Source organism: Mustela nivalis (assembly GCF_964662115.1).
Source record: "Mustela nivalis genome assembly, chromosome: 13".
NCBI classification, from domain to species: Eukaryota; Metazoa; Chordata; class Mammalia; order Carnivora; family Mustelidae; genus Mustela; species Mustela nivalis.
The window spans coordinates 74,088,330-74,107,814 of record NC_139032.1 but is presented as its reverse complement, the minus strand read 5'-3'; the positions used below and the strand labels follow the sequence as shown (position 1 = coordinate 74,107,814).

Sequence of the window (19,485 nt, the reverse complement as noted above, 5' to 3'; positions counted from 1 at the left end):
GGATCTAAGGATGGAGCCCCCTCTGACACCCAGGAGGGAAGCTGTCAAACAGGAGACTGGAAGGCTAGGATTAGAACTCTTTTCTTCCAGAAGGGCCATCAGAACTCTTTTCTTCCAGACCAAGGGAGAAGGGAGAGACTGAGGGCCAGAGACAGGATGGGGCCTGCCCAAGGTTCTACAACCCTGAGACCCAGCTGATTACAACCCAGGACTTCTGAGTCTTGCCTTAGTGTCCCTTCTAGCTTTCTACCACTCCACCAGCAAGGGCAAAGAGGCAGCTGTCTTGCCTCCTTGGCCGTGGCTTAGTGGCATCACGTAGCACCGGCTCTCAGGAACCACGAAATGCAGAGAAGCTCAGAGGTGAGGACAGGACCACTGAAGGAAGCGGTTGAGTGATGCCCACCGTGAGCTGACCAAGGGCGACTCAGGCTTTCGGCTTTCCCAGCCATGCCAGCTACTACAGTTAGGTGGCCCAGGTCAGACCCGGACACCTGTGGATTGCCCCAGGGCCAAGCTCACCTTTGTGGTCACCCTCCCCTGGCAAAGCCTCCACCTTGGGGCCAGCCCACCCCTCCCCCACCATCCCCCAGACCCCAACCAGAGAAGGTACTCACTGATGGGGGCGTGTAAGGCCACGTGCTCCTGGTAGGGTGTGTAGTACTTGTACTGCTTTCCGCAGAATTCACAGGTGTAATTGCCAGTTTCTGTCCAAGGAGAGGAAAGCGTGGGAATGGGTGCCCAGGTCCCACTGAGAAACAGCATGCTCCCTCCCCTCCAGCTCCCCCTCATCCTGGGACCAACTACAATCAGGAGCACGCTGGAGTCAGACCGCCTGGGTTCAAGTCCCAGTAACTCCACGTCAAGTTGTGTGACCTTGGGCAAATCTCTTAACCTCTCTGTGCCTCAGTTTTCCTATCTGTAAATGGGGGGGTAATAATAGGACCACCTTCTAGGATTGCTGTGAGGATTAAATTTATATGTCAAGTGTTTAGAACAGTACCTGGCACACGCTGTTTCTCCAACACTCCACCCCCAGGCCCTGGTGCTCAGGAAATGTGTGGTGACCTTAGCTGACCCCCCAGTGCCAAGCGTGCATTCACCCCCTTTGCAAGTTCTAGCCTCTGCAATGGTCACGCTTGGGTCCCCTCGTCTCCAGGACCTTCCCCACCCCCAAGCACCCCCACCCCTCCCCAGCAGGAGGGGTCACGTCTTCCTCTCGGGTCCCACCAGACTTTATCTTTACCTCTCTTTTGGCACTGCCTAACTTCTTTCTTCTTAAAAATTTCTGATGTAATATTGTTCACTGGGGGAAAATTATAAAATACTGATAAATACAAATACAAGATTTGAAGAGTAAGAGAAATTTCAATCATCCGTCACCCCCAAACAAAGAGCAGCAGCTACCCCCTTGGGAGTGGAGCGTACAACCTTGCCATCCGCCCCAGGCCCCGTCCCTCTACTCCCATCTCATCTGGAGGGTGCTTCTCTCCCTGACATCATCTGTCTGGCTCCGGTGGGCCCTGAATTAGCCAGCCCTGATCCATATCCTCTTTGTAACCTGGTGTATGTAATCGACAACACTTTGTGGACATCTTGCTCAATCAATAAACATCGATCCCTACTGCATTTATTGGCTGTATGCATCCCACTGGACTCTGAAATCTGCTGAGCCAGCCTCCTACACCAGGGGATGTTTGGATTGTTTCAAAATTTCTCCCTTACCACAAAAAAAAAAAAAAAAAAAAAAAAAAAAGCTGTGATCCGCATCCCTGTAGAAATGTCTGCCCAATTTGCTCATTATTTTTCATTATCACTGCAAAATAAGGATTATTGTGCATAATTGCTGCTCATTATTTCCCCAGGATAAATTAAGGGTAGACATTTTTAAGGCTTTTGATAACCACAGCACCAACTACGTATCAAAAGGTTGGGCTAATTTTCATCCTAATCAGAAAGATGGGCCTTATAGAAGGAACTATATGGCGCCGCTGCTTTCATTTTCCATTTGTTTGAGTTCTAAAGAAACTGACCATTTTTCATGTTTCATTAACCGGTATTTTTCCTTTTGTGACTTTCCCATTTGTGTTCACAGTCAAATGTTTCCAAAGGTATATTTACTATTTACTTTTAATTGCCAAGAACCCCACAGATGAAGGACATCAACGATTTCATTCTACAGGTTACAAGTATTTTTTCTCAATTTTTAAAAATTCTGTGTATGGTTTCTCTCTCACAATATGGACTTAAAATTTTTTCAACAATAACTTTTATAACTGATTCATGAACACTGGACAAGATCTACTATTTGCTGTCCATAGGTTTCAAAGTTGTGAGATCAACTGTATTGTATTCCTCAAACCCGGTAGGATCCTATCTGCCCACCTGCTCCATTGAAGACTGAAGGTTGTGCTCAATCCTTCCACTCTGTCGGGCTTCCACATCTGTTTTGTATATTCAGATGCAATGTTGTCTGATGCATATAAATAAGGCTTATGAGATCAAAATCGTTACTGCTAACTGTAGCCTTCAGAACACGATACGATTTGTAAAACGGTGCTTCTCAAAGATGAGGTTCCTGGACCAGCATTAGCATTGTCTGACAATCAGTGAGAAATGCAAATTCTCAAGACTTAATCCAAGACATAATGAAAGAAAAGTTCTAGGACTGGGATCCAGGAATCTGTGTTTTAACAGGCCCTGTAGAAAAATCTGATGCATGGGAAAGTTTAAGAACCCCTGCTCAGATATTTAATTATACTGTTGTATTAGCTCGCCTGACATTACTTACTAGATTTTGATCATTTGTAAGAGCCTCCTTTCTCATTGTTTGCATGCGCCTAGAAACATTTCCCTAAATTTTCTTGGGAAAATTCATTTAAAAAAGATACATTGGTAGATGGCCAGCACAAACTGCTGAGAAAAAGGAGTCATGGCTCCAGCCTTCAAGGAGCTTACAGTCTGAAGGAGGAGACCGAAAAATCAAATATGACACAAACTTAAAACTGCAACCCCAATGGGTGTTCTTAAAGAAGACATTTATAGGGCTATGAAAATCCCAAAAGAGGATTCAATTTAGTTAAGGAAGCAAGAGGGAGCTCCCTGAGAAAGAGATGGGGAATTAATGAGCTAGGTCTCTAATAAACCATTATTTTAAATTAACTTGAGAACCTCTGTCCCCTAATAAAAGAGATGAGGCCATTTGGTTTTCTAGCTATAAATGACTTGGTTTTACTTCTTTTGTGTTTTCTTTCTTTCTTTCTTTCTTTTTTTGTTTCATGTTCCACCCTTCCGGGTGTGTTTCCTTAGTTTACAGCTGCTTGATGCATGAAATCTTTTCTCTGCCTTTCCATTATTTGCCGATATTCCATTATTTTCCAATATTCTCCTTTGTTTGTTTTACACAGCATGTAAGATACATCTATTCCCGTTAAGCAGAAAATGACATTTTCAAGTCTATTATCATAAAGAAAGGTAGCTTAACTCTGTGCTTCTCCAACTTTGGCAGGTTTAAGAATTATCTAGAAAGGTGGTTACCACACAGATTGCTGGGCTTCACCCCAGAAACTCTGATTCCCAGGGCCGGGGGTGAGTCTAAGAATTTACATTTCTGATAAGCTTCCAGGAGATGGCGCTGCTGCTGCTGCTGGTCTGGGGCCCACACTATGGGAAGGACTGGTTCAACCTTCTCTACCGTATTCTTCCCCTTATTCCTTCCGTCTTGCGTGTTCTTACAAATCGTTTTTAATACTGCAGAATGATCTTTGTCTTCTGCATTCAATTTTGTGTCCAGATTCATAACACTTTAAACTTGTGTCTAGGGATGGGTGGCTTAGTTGGTTAAGTGACTGCCTTCGGCTCAGGTCATGATCCTGGAGTGCCGGGATAGTCCACATCCAGCTCCCTGTTCAGCAGTGAGTCTGCTTCTTCCTCTGATCCTACCCCCTCTCTCATACCCCCTCTCTCAAGCCGTCTCTCCCTCCCTCTCTCATTCTCCCTTTCAAATAAATAAAAGTTTTAAGGATATACATCTAAAAAAATAAAATAAATAAACTTATGTCTAGTTTATCTGGTTTTAACATTGACCAGATGTCCTCCTATGCTACGAATTCATTCTTCACAACTGGGGTGTACTTGATGAATTTTTTGAAGATGGGTACATGGGGAAAATTGTCTTTTCAAGCCCTCATTTTTCCCTTTACTCATAAATTACAATCAGTCCAGATATAAAATTCTTAGGATGTAATCTACATTTCCTTTCAAAATGTATTCCAGTATCTTTTGGCATTTAGCGCTGTACGGAAGTCTGAGACAAGTCCCCCTTGGATTCATCTGTTAAAAACTGGCTTCTCTTATACCTAAATGCCTGCATACTTTTTCCTTTATATTTATACTTTAAAGAAGTCACAAACATCTGTTGAGTTATGGGTCTTTTTATACGGAGGTAGATTATAGCCCAATTATCTGTCACCCCCGACACATGGTGAACCCTTACATCAGTATAGTGGGTCTGCCTTCAGCACATTTTTCTTCTGTTGTATCTTTGTATCTTCCCACCGGTAAAATTACCTGGAACTGGCTCCCCAGGCTCCGTAGTTAGCTTGTTTTCCCCTTGTTCTCTTGCTCTGTTCAGGTTTCTCCTCCCTGTATTTAATTCCATTTCATTTAATTCCAACAGATCAACTCTGTTCCAACAGATCAATTCTGGTCTTTACTACGTACCATGTAGATTTTAATTTCATTTTCTGTTTCTCTGCAGTCCTCCACCTCACTCTTTTCCCTGCCTCCTCATTTTATCCTTGCTGCTTTGTCACCGGACAACTTCAGGCTCCTCTCTCACAGGGGTCATGCTACAGACTGAACCATGGCCCCCCCCAAAAACCCCCCAAGTCAATTGTTGATGCCCCACTTCCCCACGTGAAGGTGTCTGGACATGGTGGGTAACTGGGCTGAGATGAGGTCACGAGGGTGGGGCCCCCAGGCCTGGATTACTGCCCTTGTCACAAGAGGCCCCGGGGAGCTGGCCTGCATCGGTCTCCCACCACGTGAGGGGCACAGACGGACGGGGGCCAACTCCAACTCCAAGTCAGGAAGAAGGTTCGAACCTGACCATGTTGGCACTTCGATCTTGGACTTCCAGCCTCCAGAACTGTGAGGAAATAAAGCTGTTTAAGCCATCCAGTCTGGGAAGTTTGTTAGCATAGTCCAAGCAGACTGACAGAAGTCATATTTTCTTATACTCGGTTGCGGTGGTCAAACAGAATTTTCTTCTAGATTTCTGTAGTAAGTCATTTTCAGAGGTATGCTTTCCCTCCGAGTCTCCTAATTTCTGTCTTCTTAGGTGGAATTTGTAGTTTCATGCTTTGGGGTCTTTTTCTTTTCATTTAAAAAGTTTTTCAAGTTACTCTTCCTCGGCCACCTATAAAAATCGAGTAAACTACAGATGATCCAGACTTACTATTTTCAGTAGATGTGAGCAAACTGTTCTTGAGCTTCCCATGATCATAGCAGCCCACAGTCCCAGTTTAATTCTCAGATTTGCAGCTGGAGAGCAGGCGGACATGCAGGACCCCTATGGCCAACTGTGTTCTTCTAGAAGGATTCTTCTGCTGTCATGGCTCCAGCAGCACCAAGTACCTTGTTCAGATCATGTGGTGGTGGGAGGTGTGCTTCCCAGCACGCACTGCTTCTGGGGTTTTCCTCTTCCCAAGTCCCTTCATGGGGCTCTGTGCCTCTCATGGCTCTGCTTACTCTACACCTGGTCACTTCTGGGGTTCTGTGACCTTGGCTTTTTGAAACCCAAGACGCAGCATTCTCATCTCATGAAGCAGCTCCTGAGGTGTAACAGGAGAGGTTCACACTAGTCCAGCAATCTCGGTCCCATAATGTCTAGCTGGGGGCGTGTAGGGAGCCAAACCCAGTACCATTTTCTCAGTGCAATTCCCACCTGCGGATGGCGTGTGACCCTTCCTCCCACATCCAACTCGGCTACTGACAGAACAAGCTGCATCTAGTTCCGTTATCTTCCTGGGCAACAGGTACTACTTCTTTAAAGCCTTCCATGCACGTGTTCAGGACCAGACCCTCTCCCTTGCAAATGTAACCTCATTCATTCCCCATGACCATCCTGAGAGGGGAGCTTTCTCGTTGTCAGCCCATTCTCGAGTTAAGGAAACTGTGGATTAGGAAGATTATAAAGCATGTAGGACGTCGTGTAGGTTATTAAGTGTAGGGCTGGGGCTCACGGATGGGATGCTCTGAAGCGCCCACCCTTGGCCATGTCTTGACAACATCACTCATCTGTTACACCCAGAATACAAGCCAGGGCGCTGGGCTAGTCCCTTCCTGCGTGTATCCTCCACGGGCCCTACAGAACAGAGAGATGCTCTCGTCCCCAACTTAGAGGAGTCAAAGGACACTCAAAAGGGGGATAAGGAGCTCATCAGTGGGTGATGCCCGCATTCAAACCCAGGCCTCCTGATTCCAATTCTGTTTTCATAAGTATGATGCTACGAACGGCTACGAACGGCTGGAAGGGCTGCGCTCCCCGGGGAGAATGAGGGGGGCAGCGGGGGGGGGGAGTGCTGAGATGGCAGGTCCCCGATCTCGTTGTCCCCATCCTGTAGCTGTCTACGATCGCCCATCACAGAACAGGGCTCAATACACAGGCGGGTTTTGCCAGTTTTAATTTTTAGCAGTTTTTAGCAGTTTTAGTGTTAAGAGGTATGTTATTTTCTCCCAGAGACAGAGAACAGGCCACGAGCACAGTCAACGCAGGACAAGCGCCACTCGACCCCTTCACGGATACTGTCCCAGCCCCAGTCCCCCAAGTGCTGAAGAGTTCGAAGAGAGCAATGAATCCCCCTCTACCATGAAGGAGGGAGAAAAAGGACCGGGGAACCCAGTCAACACCTTCGGAGGGGGGGCCACGCTCTGCCCCGTGAGGAGCACCTCCAGCTTCGCTGGCTTTCCTGCTCCAAAATCTCCTCGTGCATTCATTCACTGTGTGTGTACCTTTTTGCAAGCTGCCTGGAAGCTTTACTGCAATGAGCCAGAGTCCACAAAGGTCTCTTCTTGATGTTTGGTAACTGAGAGGATGGGGAATGCGGGTTCCTGAAGGCGACCAGACACCTCTCACTGGCTGACTCCACCTAACCCATTCTTCTAGAAACAGCCAAAAAAGACTTGTAAATCTAACCAAGATTTACCAAATGTAAGTCCGACCAAGTCCCTTCCCCACTTGGGGTAACCCTCTAGCTCTTTTCCCTCAGAAGGAAGTCTAGATGCCTTCCTCTGGTGTTCAAGGCTCTCGAAGGCCCCAACTCAGAAACTGACTGGCCTTTCAACTCCCCAGAACAAAAGCTGCTCGCCTACCTTCACCCTGTGATGCAAAAGGGCTCATTCTCCACCCTGGTCCCCAACGCAGAAGCCTCCCCGCTTCCCAAGGATGGAGAGGGGCCTACCCCACCATCCCCGGCTCCCAAGGCTCCCTGTGAAGCAGGTTATGCTCTAACTGTTGGGCACACTGCCCAACTGTCCCCTTTCTGGGCCGAGGACCCAAGGGCAGGGCCACGACTGTTCATTCCACTGCTATGTACCCCCAAACTCCACACAGCGCACCGAAAACAGGTGGGTAGCAGGTGTGGCTCCTGCCCTCAAGGGTTTCATGGGATAAGGACAGACTATTCAGGTGGCTCCCTTGGACAGCTACACTTGCCGATGAACCCCTTCACTGGCGGATGATGACAAAAGGAGTTATTTTCCGAGCACCTCTTATGTACCAGGCACTGTGCTAATAGGTGATTTACATTCACGATCTCATTTAATCCCCCAACAAACCTTCGGGGAAATGCAGTCCTCATTGACATGTGAGGAGCCGAGGCTCAGGACGGCTAACAGACCACCAGGGCACCTAGCGTGTGTGACATTCACTGCCCTGACCTTGACCCTGTGCTATTCTGCTGCTCCTCAAAAGCTGAAGTCCTAAGACTGGCCCATTTGACACGTGGGCAAAGTAAGGTAAAGGAAGCCAGTGGTCACTGGCCAGTAGCACTGCTGCAGGATGAGTGAGGTCACCCCCTTCCAATGGCAAGCCTCATCCCGCCCCCCTCAGCCGGCCCCCACCTAGCCCACCCCCAGAGAGAGGCCCGCATACTTGGCCCGATTTTCTGGAATGGTTCCGGAGGTTCCTCCTTCACCTCATCAGTAGCCACAACGCCTTGTTCGAAGGGGTCTGTGGGAGAACACATAGCCCTTAGCACCCTGGTAACCAGGTCCCCTGAGCCCAGCCAGGGACAGGGAGGTGGGCAGTCACCAAGGACTTACCTGCCCGATTCTCGGGGGCCCCTTCCACACTAAACACTGCGCCCAGGCGGTAGGCAGCAGCCGCAGAAGGAAAGAAGGAAACAGGAGCCCTGTTAGTCCCTGTCCACAGCGGCCTCTGCCCAATGCTCCCAGCCTCTCTGGGACCCAGGAGAGGCACCATGGCCAGCATGAAAACCAGGGGCCACAGGAAGGCACAGCTCAACCAGGATGCAGCTTCTGCCTCCATTCCTCGCCCTCCCCATGGGCTGGGGACCAGCCCAGAGGAAGGCAGGCTCTCTGCCCAGCCAGTTTCTGGATCGCTGGCAGCCACTCAAGGGGCCAGGACAGGAGAAAACGAGGAAGAGACCAGTTAGGAGACAAAGAGGGGATGAGAAGAACAAGCCAGTGGCAATGGGCAGCCGGGCCTGGTTGTCACAGCCCGTGACAGGCCGGGGTGCAGGGCTGGAGAAGGAGCCCCCTCCACTCTTTCCAGGTCCAAGACCCTATTTCTGGGATTGAGATTCTAAAAATAAATTACCTAAATTTATTGTTCTAATTTCTAACTCTATAACCTAAGACACTAAAATACCATCATTCATTTTAAAAAACTGGTTTAATTTCATCAGAGCATATGACTACTCAGTATGAAATTGTAAAATGCATCTATATGAAATTGCTAAAATTCGACAAATTCTGACCTACAAAAATGGCAATTTCACTTGGACTACCCTAATCAGAATATATGGAATATGATGGGGACATTCTCTCTCCCAGAATCCTCGAGGGTTGGTCACTTCCCTCGTGGTCTTGGCTGCTGCCTGACCTTCCTCTGGGTGGGAGCAGAGAGGGGACACCTGGGGGCTGGGAGGAGCCAGGTGAGCAGCCCTGGTGCTGGGGGGTGGGGGTGGGGAATGGGGGACGGGATGGGCGCTCCTCCTCACGTGACTCTCCTCCCTCGGAGCCAGGGGCACGACTCACCATCCACGGCGTGCAGGTCCCGGTGCTCCTGGAAACAGCTGTAGTACTTGTACTTCTTCCCACAGATGTCACACGTGTACCTGAAATTGTCTGTGGGGGATGGAAAGACACAAGCAGTTACCAGGGCTTCGGTCACATGGGATGGGGATTTGGGGGGGGGGGGGAGCGCTAGCTCATCTGCCTTAGGAACCAACATGGGACCAGCCCACACCAGCCCCAACTGGTGCCCCCTGGATAATCACACTCCTGGGAGTGTTAGGGGTTCTTTACACAAGGAGATAGGAGAGCTTGGAAACCACCTTCAACCAAGCCCCCAAACCCACTCTGTGAGAACCAAATGCCTAAGGGCCGGGCCCCATCTCCCTTCTCGAGGTTACATGAGAGTAACTGTCACTGCAGTCACTACTTCCTGGGCACTGCACGTGCAAGGGGTCAGGCCAGGCACTTCTTCTGCCTTTCCTCCATTAGTCCTTGTGACTGAGCAGTAACCCCCTGAACACACATGTAGATGCAGGGTCAGAAGGGACCCAACCCAAGCCCCATAGCCAGGAGGGCCTGTGGTAGGCAGCTTCCCAAGGACCCTGGCTTCTGGGCGTTCACACCCGACGTGATCCCTTCACTCTGAGCCTCAGCTGGGCCTAGTGACTTGCTTCTAATGAAGGGAATGCGACAAAGTGATGGGATGTCGTTTCTGAGATTCACTTACAGAAGACTGTGACTTCCATCTCGCTGCCCAGAGTGTGAGCCAGGTGGGAAAAGTGAGGTCCTCAGCCCCACAGTTTGGGAAAGACCCCGTCTAGTGACAGCCACGGGAGTGCGATAGCATCTCCTTCCCTGGCTGAGCCCTGAGAGGCGCCTCAGCCCTGACCAACACCTCCCCTGCCTCAGGAGACCCACAGCCGAAGGACCCAGAAAAACCACACCTGAGGTCTGACTACATAACCCAAGAAAACCAGCATTTCTTTACATCATTCAGTTCTCGGGAAACTTATACAGCAAGAGGTAACGAACACTGGGCCAGAGTTTGGATGATCCCAGGTCTATCCAAATTCTGAGGCCAGACAGACTCTCTCATGGCATTGCTCTCAGCCCGCACCAGCATGGACCTCCCGTGTGTATTCCTTGGGCAGATCTAGAGATGCCCCATTCAACCCCATCTTCCTGATGAGGCCCTGCCCAGGGGGACGGAATGGCTTGCTCAAGGCTGCAGAGTGGGGTGAGGAATGACCAAGATTCAAATATTCACTTCAATCCATGCCATAGCGAAGTCAGGGCACGTGTCCTTTCTTGGTCCGCACAGGCCACCTTGCGCTCCTGACTGAGGCACCAGCCTTCCTACCCATCTTCTACTCCCCAGCACTCAAACACGGGATTTGATGGGACTACCTCCATCTGGAGGCTGCAGTGCCAGGCAATTGTACAGGAAGGTTTCTAGTCCCTGCTTAGCTGAACTTAGGGGCACAAATGACGTCAGCCTTCTCCTTGCCTCTGCCCTCTACCTCTTCCACACTATACCTGCAGGCTCTCAACGTCCCGTCAGGTGCCAGGGCCACACAGACTAACTGGTCCAAGAGAGGCACGCAGTGTCAATACACACAGTCCTGAAGGCCTGGGGACCGGGTCCTGCCACCCTCATGCCTACCCGTGAACCAGCTGGGCAGTGGTGGGGGAGGAGAAGGCGGGGTTGGAGGAAGAGAGGCCTGGTCCTGCTCTGCCTCACCCACACTGTCAGCAAGTGCTGACCCCACCTCGAGATTCAGCTTCCCTTCTTCTCCCCCTTCCTTATCTGAGGGATGGGAGGGTGGTAATGAGCTGACTTCCACGGCCTCTTCCAGGCTGCCCATTCTAGGCTTCAAGCCTGGCTCCAGCTTCAATCCGGCCTAGACCATAACCACCACCTCATGCCCCATGATGTCCCATCTAGACCTGAATCCTCTCTCAGCGGTGGATACCAGGGAATACAGCTGAAGAAGTCAAGGCTGTCCAGGGTCTGGCTCCGGACGGGATCCTGCCCCTGAAATGCCTCTCCCCCACTGGACAGTGCTGGTTGCCCTCCACAGCTGCTGGGAGCACGTGTCTCACCTCTGCTCACAGAGCGCCCCCCACCACCTCCAAGAAAAAGAGAACCCCTAGCTTTCTGCCACCAAGAAGTGCCGTCACCCTGCTCCTCCTTCTCAGCGGGAAGTGTTAGGGGTTCTCAGAATCCCACCCCACACCTCCTTCTCAATGTGCATGGGGACCACGTTCCTGGGCCCACCTAAGGCAGGAGTAGATTAGGACAAGAGAGTTATCCCCAGAGGAAGAAAAGCAAAATGATTTTCTGTCAATGAAACCACAACTTCTGAGCCTCCAAGAGAGCTCAGCGTCTCTAGGAACGGCACTGAGCAGCAGTCCGAGGAGATGGGCTCTGGGGTCAGGCTGCCAGACTCCAGCCTGGCTTGGCCACCAAACCAGTGTGACTACAGTGTGACTAATGCTGGACATGCTCCCTAACTGCTGCACCTCGGTCATCTGCAAAATGGGTATGACGGTCCCTTCAACTCCCAGAGTTGGAATAAAGAATGAGCCAGGACAATGCCTCACAAACAACAGATAGTAGGTAATGGCACCTAATACTGTTCTGGAAAGGGAATCAATGTAACAGCAGCAAGAGAACCGGATGTGGCGTCAACATTTATTTTCTCAGCTAAGAGATGGGTGAATGGGTATGGGCCTCCCTTTCAGAGTGCACAATTTTTCTAATAACTAAATGAAAGACTCTGGACTAGAAGGAGGGAGGCCTGGTTTCTAGGCCCACCTGAACCACTAACAAGTTGCAGGAGTTCTCTCTGGGACTCAATGCCCTCATCTGTGAAATGGGTAGGCTGGATCTGGTATTCTGGACGCAATGCTTTTGGCTCCAGGACTCCATGGTCAGGCTCCTGTCATGAGGCCGGTGTGCGAGGACACCAGGCCTTCTGACCAGGCGCTGCTGGCTTGGGTCAGGGTGGGGATGCACAACTGAGAACAAAATAAAGCACAGTGGCCATGGGGAGAAAACTCCCTAGGCAGGAAGGCGAAAGTGATGGAAAGACTAAAAATACCCCCAACGAGAGTCCTCTACATCCTCTGGGAGCCAAGGAAGCCAGACAGAACACAATGGATCATTGAGGGGCTGCCCGAGAGGCCAGGGGCCCAGAATAGCCAAGGAAGAAACGATAAATACAGAAGATCTTTAAATGTGTGGCTGACCACAGGCAAACCACGGGAGCCGGGTGAGAAGGAAGCTTCTGAAGGAGAAGGGAGCCAGGGGCCAGACTGCAGCAGGGCTCAGGTAAGAGGGGCAGGCCTACACGGCCCCCGGGCCAGGGTCCTCAGGCAGGTGTTGGGCCGGAGCCTCAGAATGTCTAGAACACAGAAGCTGAGCCTCAGCCCCGCCTGCCTCTCACATGATACGGGAATCCAAGGAGAGAGTGGCTGGGAAAGGGCCTCAGAAGAAATGCTTTTTGGACCTAGTACAATTAAGGCCTTTCATTGACCCACACACGTCCTCAATCGGCTTTGTTTGGGATATGGGGAGGGGGCGTATTTATTATTTTTAAAGACCTTCTGCAGCAAGAGGAAAAGGGGTTGACAAATCACGGCCCGCCCACCCTCTGTTTTGGTGCAAAGTTTGCTTCTGTATCATCTCTGACTATGTTCAGGGGTACATGGCAGAGCTGAGTGGTGGGGACAGAGATGTCTGGCCTGCAAAGTCTAAAATATTGACTATCTGGTCCCTACAAAAAAGTCTGCTGACCCTGAGACAGAAAGCTGTTCAGCTCCTTTGATTTTCATAAACCAGAAACACCTGTGTCACCAGTGCCCAGAAACCCCTTCCCAAGGCTAGCATGAATCACTTTCCCAATTTTGTACTTCCTGTACAGAGATCTTAGAGGAGGGGCTCTTGTGCTGGGCTCCTTTGGCTAACGGTTCTGTTTGTGTGTAATCCACGTCGCTGGGAGTAGCCGTACATCCTTCCTTTTTGCTGCTTCACATGAGCACACCACAAGTGATTTGTCCGTTCACCGAACTCTGGGCACTTGGGTGGTTTCCAGTCTGGGGCTGTTACGAACAGTGCTGCTAAGAATAGGCGAGCTCCCGGGCAGCTGGGTGGCTCAGCTGGTTGAGCACCTGCCTTCGACTCAGGTCATGATTCTGGGATCCTGGGATTGAGCCCCGCATCAGGCTCCCAGCTCCCTGCTCCATGCTCAGCAGAGTCTGCTTCTCTCTGCCCCTTCCCACTGCTAATGCTTGCACGCTCTTTAATAAAAATCTTAAAAAGAAAATATCCACTTCCCATCTTTTGGTGGACATGTGGCACACAGCTCTGTTGGGGATACACCTGCAAGTGGAAAGTCTGGGTTGTGGAGCTCAGGCTCGTTGGGCGGGGAGAAGTTCCACCCCAGCCTACGCCCATCTGGCTTTTCTGAGGCCCATGGGTTTCGATCTGGGGGAGGGCAAGCAGAACCCGGTCCTCAGACGGCAAGGCCTTGTGCAGCCCAGACTGGGGAGGGGGGGCACCCAGAGAGGAGCGCCCATGGGTGCCCATGAGATAAAGACTCGAACTAGCATTTCCCAAACACCAGCACTGAGTTTGCCCGTGAGGGGCCCTGAGGAGTCTACGACAAAGAAGTATGTTCATCTTGGCAGAACTCAAGGCTCAGGAACTCAAGAACTCGGGCCAGAGAACCCGTTACTGACAAAACACCTGGTAGCTTCCGCAGGACGCGTGCCACGAACACATTTGGGAAAGGCTGCTCTGAGGTTCCATCCTCCAATGTGAAGACCCTCTGGCCCCAAAGCCTGAACCACAGCCAAGTTGTCTCCCACAGGCCCCTTAGGACAGTCCTGAGGGGGAAAGAACAAGGGGGAAATACTCACTGCCTTGGGAGGCTCCCTCCCCTGAGGTGGCTTCAGTGTCTGCATGAGAGAGAAAATGAGAAGGAAGTGAACAGACTGGACCCCCCGTGAGGCCGGTGCCAAAGAGCATGAGGGACTAGGGGGAAGACAGTGACCCCAGCACAGCGTGCCCACGACACTCTGTGCCTGTTCACAGCCCTTTCCCTATGCACCGGCCATCAGCCCCGGACCCATTGGCTATCCTCCCTGGCACCATCTGTCCTGTCCCCTCAGCCTCTCATGTTCAGAATGGAGACAGTGCCCCGACCCCAAAGCCGGGGAACTGAGAAGAGCATACGAGAGGACATGGGAGCACCTTCCCTGCAGAGGCCACCTCCTCCAGGCAGCCCTGATGCATCCTGGGAGAAAGAAGACCCACGTGGAGCAGAAGGCTGGTGGCATGTCCTCCCAACCCCCCACCGGCCCTGTGTGCTCTCCCACATAAGGAGGCCTCTTCTCTCCACCTGGGTCTCCATCCTACGGCACACAGTGGGAGAGAACTGGAGCTCTGGGTGGGCGGGGGGGCCTACAGTCCAGTCATCATCAGGCCAGGAAGGGAATGGGGAGGTGTGGCCTCCTTCTCTGCTCCCGGGACACCCCTCACCTCGGTGTGCCCGGACGTGGGTCTGGAAACAGTTGTAATACTTATACTTCTTGCCACAAATTCCACACTCATAGGATCCTGGAAAACAAGAAAGGGAGGGACAGGTCAGTAAGTGCCCAATATGTGCAACTATGAGGTCCCAGGAATGCCCCCAAGGATCACGAACTCCACGACCAGTGGGGCACCACGTCCCGTGGGCTGTATTAGCCCCGACAAGCAAACACACAGCAAGGACCAGCAGACACAGCCCCGGGCCAGAAGTCAGGAGCCCGGGGTCTAGTTCCAAGTTTCTGCCCCCAACTCTCTAAGTGACCTCAGGGAAGTCGCTTCCCATCTCTGGGCCTTAGTTTCCAAATCTGTGAAATGGAGAAGACAACTCTTTCTTAAACTTACTCCTTGGGAGGAAGAAGGAAATGAACCTTCAAGTGCTCTTTCAAAATAAGGAATATATTGATTGCATCCAAGGAAAGAAATCAACACACACTTGAGTAACTTTTACCTCTCCTCCTTGCCGGGATGGTACAGAGATTAAGAGGACAGTCTTTGAACCAGACGATCTGATCCCTGTCCCTGTTTTGCCACTTACCAGCATCATGCCCTAGGTAATTCCCTTAGACACATTAAACCTCAGTCTGCTCATCTGTCCAATGGGGCTATAAGCACCTACCTTACAGAGTGGCCCTATACTCCTCTCAGGACGTGCCCAGCCCTATTAGAGATGTGCCCTACGGGGAGAGAACCCTCCCCCCCCCGCCACCGCAATCTACTGAGAAGCTTTCTTGTTCTCTCAGACATACAGAGACGAACAGGGTGTAACTACTTGACTCTGGTCCTCTGCTGGCCCCTTCTCCCAGGAGCTGGGACTGAAATGGCTGAGTTCCCAATAGGCATTTCAGATAGGTCAAGGCAGAGCCTACCCATACAGAGCACACACGGAAGGCCCACAGAAGGGGGTCAGGCAGAGCCCATCGGACCCAGCCCGGCAGGGGCCCTAGGAGAGGAGGCCCGGCTCATCCCTCAAAGACGCCCGCTGCCACCGGAGGCTGGGCCGCACCCTTCCTAATAGAATGGTCAGGAAGCTTGCACCACACAGAGGCCCTGGCCCCATGCCAGGGTCAGTGCCCTAAAATGGCTGGGGCTAGGGGCCTAGGAATCTGCCTTTTACAAACAGGTGCCTCCGTGGATTCTGAGCAGACCAGCAACCAGGTTCAGGAACCACTGATTCTAGAATAAGAAAGACCCTGGCTGGGCCTCTGTTCCTGACGGGAAAAGTGGATAATGCATAAGCCCAGGGGTTCAGGGAGCGCCCGCATCACCAGCTCTTACTGCCTTTGGCCTCTCCTGGGAGCAGAGGCCTGTATACCAGGCGCAAATTCCAGGTACCAGATTAAGTCTGAGGAGCACCGAGCCTGGTGTCAGAAGGTGCACTCAGCTCTGCCACGGCCCCCAGCGGACAGCAGGCACACCCCTTTTTCCAGTCAGAGCCGCAGCGGCCTCTCCTGTAACCCAGGATGGTGACCCCTACGTCTCACACCACGATCAGGACTAACAAGACACATCCTGTGAGCCGGCTGTCACACAGGTGGCCTCGCCGCCTTACCCCTGTGGGTCATAGAGGGGACGGTGTCATCCCAACACCAGCGTGGAACCTAGCGGCCTGTTACCCACTGGTTTTATACGTGTTACCCTTGTCTCACAGAGGAAAAAATACAAATACGGGGAGGGCAAAGATGAGACTGGGTATTTGTCTTTAGTCTACTGATCGGCACGCAATGGGGCTCAATAAATCCACGGAGTCCTGCCGTTCTACTCATCTGTCACCGAGTCATAATGACCCTGACTCCCTTCCCGTGCCTCTACCCACTCTTCAGCAGTTTTTGCCAATTCTCCTTCAACCAACTGAGAATTTGTGGAACACCTTCATTGCGCCTGGCACCAAAGCCCCAACCACGAGCAAGTCCATGCGTGATCAGCGCCCTCTGTGACAGGAAAGAGAAACAGTCCACTAGCCAAGAGGACAGGCAGGGTGACAGGGTTACGACAGTGAAGTACTGAACCTGGTGGGCACGGTGCAGGACCCTGATGTGGCCACAGCGAGGGGCCAAGGTCATGGGGGTGAACAAGCAGGAGGCCGAAGTAAAGGGAAGACGGAAGGGAAGGCATCCAGGGAAAGTGGACTCTCGCCCCAGAAGACTTGAGGCCACAACAGGTAAAACTTGGTTCAGATCTGACCTTCTTCCAGATGAAGTCTCTGTGCCCCAGTCCTGTCCCCTCTCTGGCCACAGACCTGGGCCTCAGTTTCACCCCTATCGTCAGTGACCTCAGGACTCTCAAACTGTGTAATAAGTACATGCTGCAGTGGGTCCCCCAACTTGCCCATCTACTTCATCCTGTGGATAACCAGGCCAGGTTCCTCCCAGCTTCACGGGATTTTCCCCTCAACCCACAGAGTGAGCTGAGGATCCTTGACGCCTTGCTCCTGGATCTCAACCCACACAGAGTAACAGGGGGGTGTAGCCATCAGTCTTGTACCCTCTCCTGGCTCCCCAGGGCAGAGTGGGGGCCCCTTGCCCCATGCACAGAGTCTTAGAATCGCCTCCCAAGGTCCTGCCTGTCTCTCACTCACTCTAAGACCCAGGCTTCAGGTGCTCTGTCTGCAGAGGGGCTGGATGCTCAGGTGGCTGGGGGCTAGGGGCCACGGCCAGGGGAGAGCGCACCAGAGCGGCAGCCCACTGCGGTGGTGACAGCACACCCGCTTCAAATCCAGGCTCACCACCTAAGCAGCCATGGGTCCCAAAACACTCGTGCCTCAGGCTTCCTCTCTAAGCACAGGAAAATGGTACCCACCTCAAGGGGGCGCTTGTGAGCAGTAATACAGAGTACAAAGCAGGCACTCAGCACAGCACAGCCGCTGTCATTATCCGCATGTTCCAGAGTTCTTCAGAGCCCAACTTCCAGAACACAGTCCAGGAAAAAGAGACCCATAATGAAGCTAAGCTGGTGGGAGGCACGGTCGTCTTGGGAAGGTGGGGCACAGAGGGAACTTGGGAAGATGTCCTACAGGAACCCTGTTTAACCCCAGCCCTTCCAAAACACTTGGCCACAGGACTCCTTTATATAGCCTTGGCTTGTTTCAAAGTTGCTGCCCACAGCAGGCACTGCCAGAATGGTCCTGGTGTTCTGGACTTGCCGATTTCCACAAGCCGGCATCCCTCCAATGGCCAAGTCCTCCAAGCCCCTGGCAGGCTCAGATGTGCTGCCCTCTGGCAGCAACAGGGCAGATGAGTGTGGCCCCACACGGCCCTGTCTGGCCACGCCCCACCCTCACACTGGCCCCGATCAGGTCCTCCTGTCCCTCGGCCCTCACGTACCAGATGTGTATCTCAACGCTTGGTCAAAAATCCAGGTCCCTGAATAGCGGCTTCGCACCGATCCACCGTGGGGGCTGCTTTCGGGCGCTTTTCCATCTGAATTACGTAAGAAATCAGAAAGAGCCCTTGAAGTTGGGGGTGCTGGGAGGTGCGGAAGGAGCCAGGTGAGGGGGGTGCCCCACATCTCAGGAAAGCCAGTCACCTGAGCTGCTGGGGCCGGGGGCCTTGGTTTCTCCATCCACACACAGGAGGGCGACCAAAATCATACGGTCTCCTTTTTTACTGGAGAACTTGTTCTGCCCAAGGGGCAGCACACCTGCCCTGGAAGGCTGGGCTATGGCAGAAAGCAGCAGCCACAGGCCCAAATCCCCCTGAAGTTTGATGTTTTCTCTGTATTCTAGCTCGTGACATAAATAAAACAAAATTATCCACTGTATGGCTATGATATTACTCCCCCAAAGCCTTCCAGCAAAATGACCCTATAGGGAGGCTATGCCCTGCCTATGCTGTGGCCCCACTGTCGTCCCCCCACCCCCACCCTCGCCACCCACAGTCACTGAGTACCTCAGTGTGGTACAGGGGGGCGCTAGCGAGCCTTCCTGGGGATGCTCAGCTTGGACAGCCCCAGGGCCCACAACTGACTCCCTGCCAGGCACACTTCCTCACTCTGCTGGGCTCCCCAGTAACCCTTGTCCTTTGTCACCACCACAGTCTAAGTGATAGGTGCTTAATGCACTTCATTTGAGCCTCCCCTGCGTCTCAGCAGAGCTGGCCTCTGAGCCAGACACACAAGCAGAAGCTAGCCAGGGGTGCAGCCCCGTGGCCAGCTCAGCTCACCCTTGTGCACCTAGCAGACAGAATGATTATCATCCCCATTTCTCAGAAGAGGTAAGTAAGAGTGGCTCAGGTCAGCGGTGATCCAGCGCCTGTGTGCACATGTGTGCGCGATCGCCACCCCTCTGGGAAAGACCGGAGAAGAGACAGTGCTTTTTAAAATGTACCATCCACTCGGGGCACCCAGGTCTCGTTCCCATCCTCTATCCTCCCAGAAGTCCTGGACTGCTTGGGACAACTCCATACCCAGTTCACTGATGAGCGTGAATGTTCTAGGGGCCAGGCGGTCCAGGGTGGGGGCTACTCAGCTCATGGCTGGCCGGCCTTCCGAGCCACTCTGCTGCCCCCACACCAAGTCATCACTGGATGCCAAGAGAGCTAGGGCTCAGTCCCAGGGCTCCCCCTAGCGCAGCAGGGCAGATGACCCCCCCCTTCGGCCCCCGCTTGCCCCACCGCGTCCAGTCCTACTGCGGGACT

General features: G+C 52.2%; 1 protein-coding gene across 40 annotated transcripts in view; it reads right to left on the bottom strand.

The window, feature by feature from the left end:
* The window catches only part of ZNF618 (zinc finger protein 618), a 209,949-nt gene that overhangs the window by 38,393 nt on the left and 152,071 nt on the right, over positions 1-19,485 (bottom strand). For 12 of the 40 annotated variants that reach the window (XR_014302339.1, XR_014302340.1, XR_014302341.1 and 9 more), the window contains exons 4-9: positions 14,804-14,881; positions 14,182-14,220; positions 9,280-9,369; positions 8,323-8,358; positions 8,153-8,230; positions 615-704 (exon numbers count right to left, since the gene is read on the bottom strand). Coding sequence is in view for 34 of the 40 variants with exons in the window: in XM_082697079.1 (XP_082553205.1) it covers positions 615-704; positions 8,153-8,230; positions 8,323-8,358; positions 9,280-9,369; positions 14,182-14,220; positions 14,804-14,881 (411 nt within the window). In the remaining 6 variants the exon portion in view is untranslated. Of the gene's footprint in view, positions 1-614; positions 705-1,243; positions 1,304-8,152; positions 8,231-8,322; positions 8,359-9,279; positions 9,370-14,181; positions 14,221-14,803; positions 14,882-18,174; positions 18,271-19,485 lie in introns of all 40 variants that reach the window. The other 28 variants (XR_014302338.1, XM_082697086.1, XM_082697105.1 and 25 more) reach the window with 6 other exon arrangements.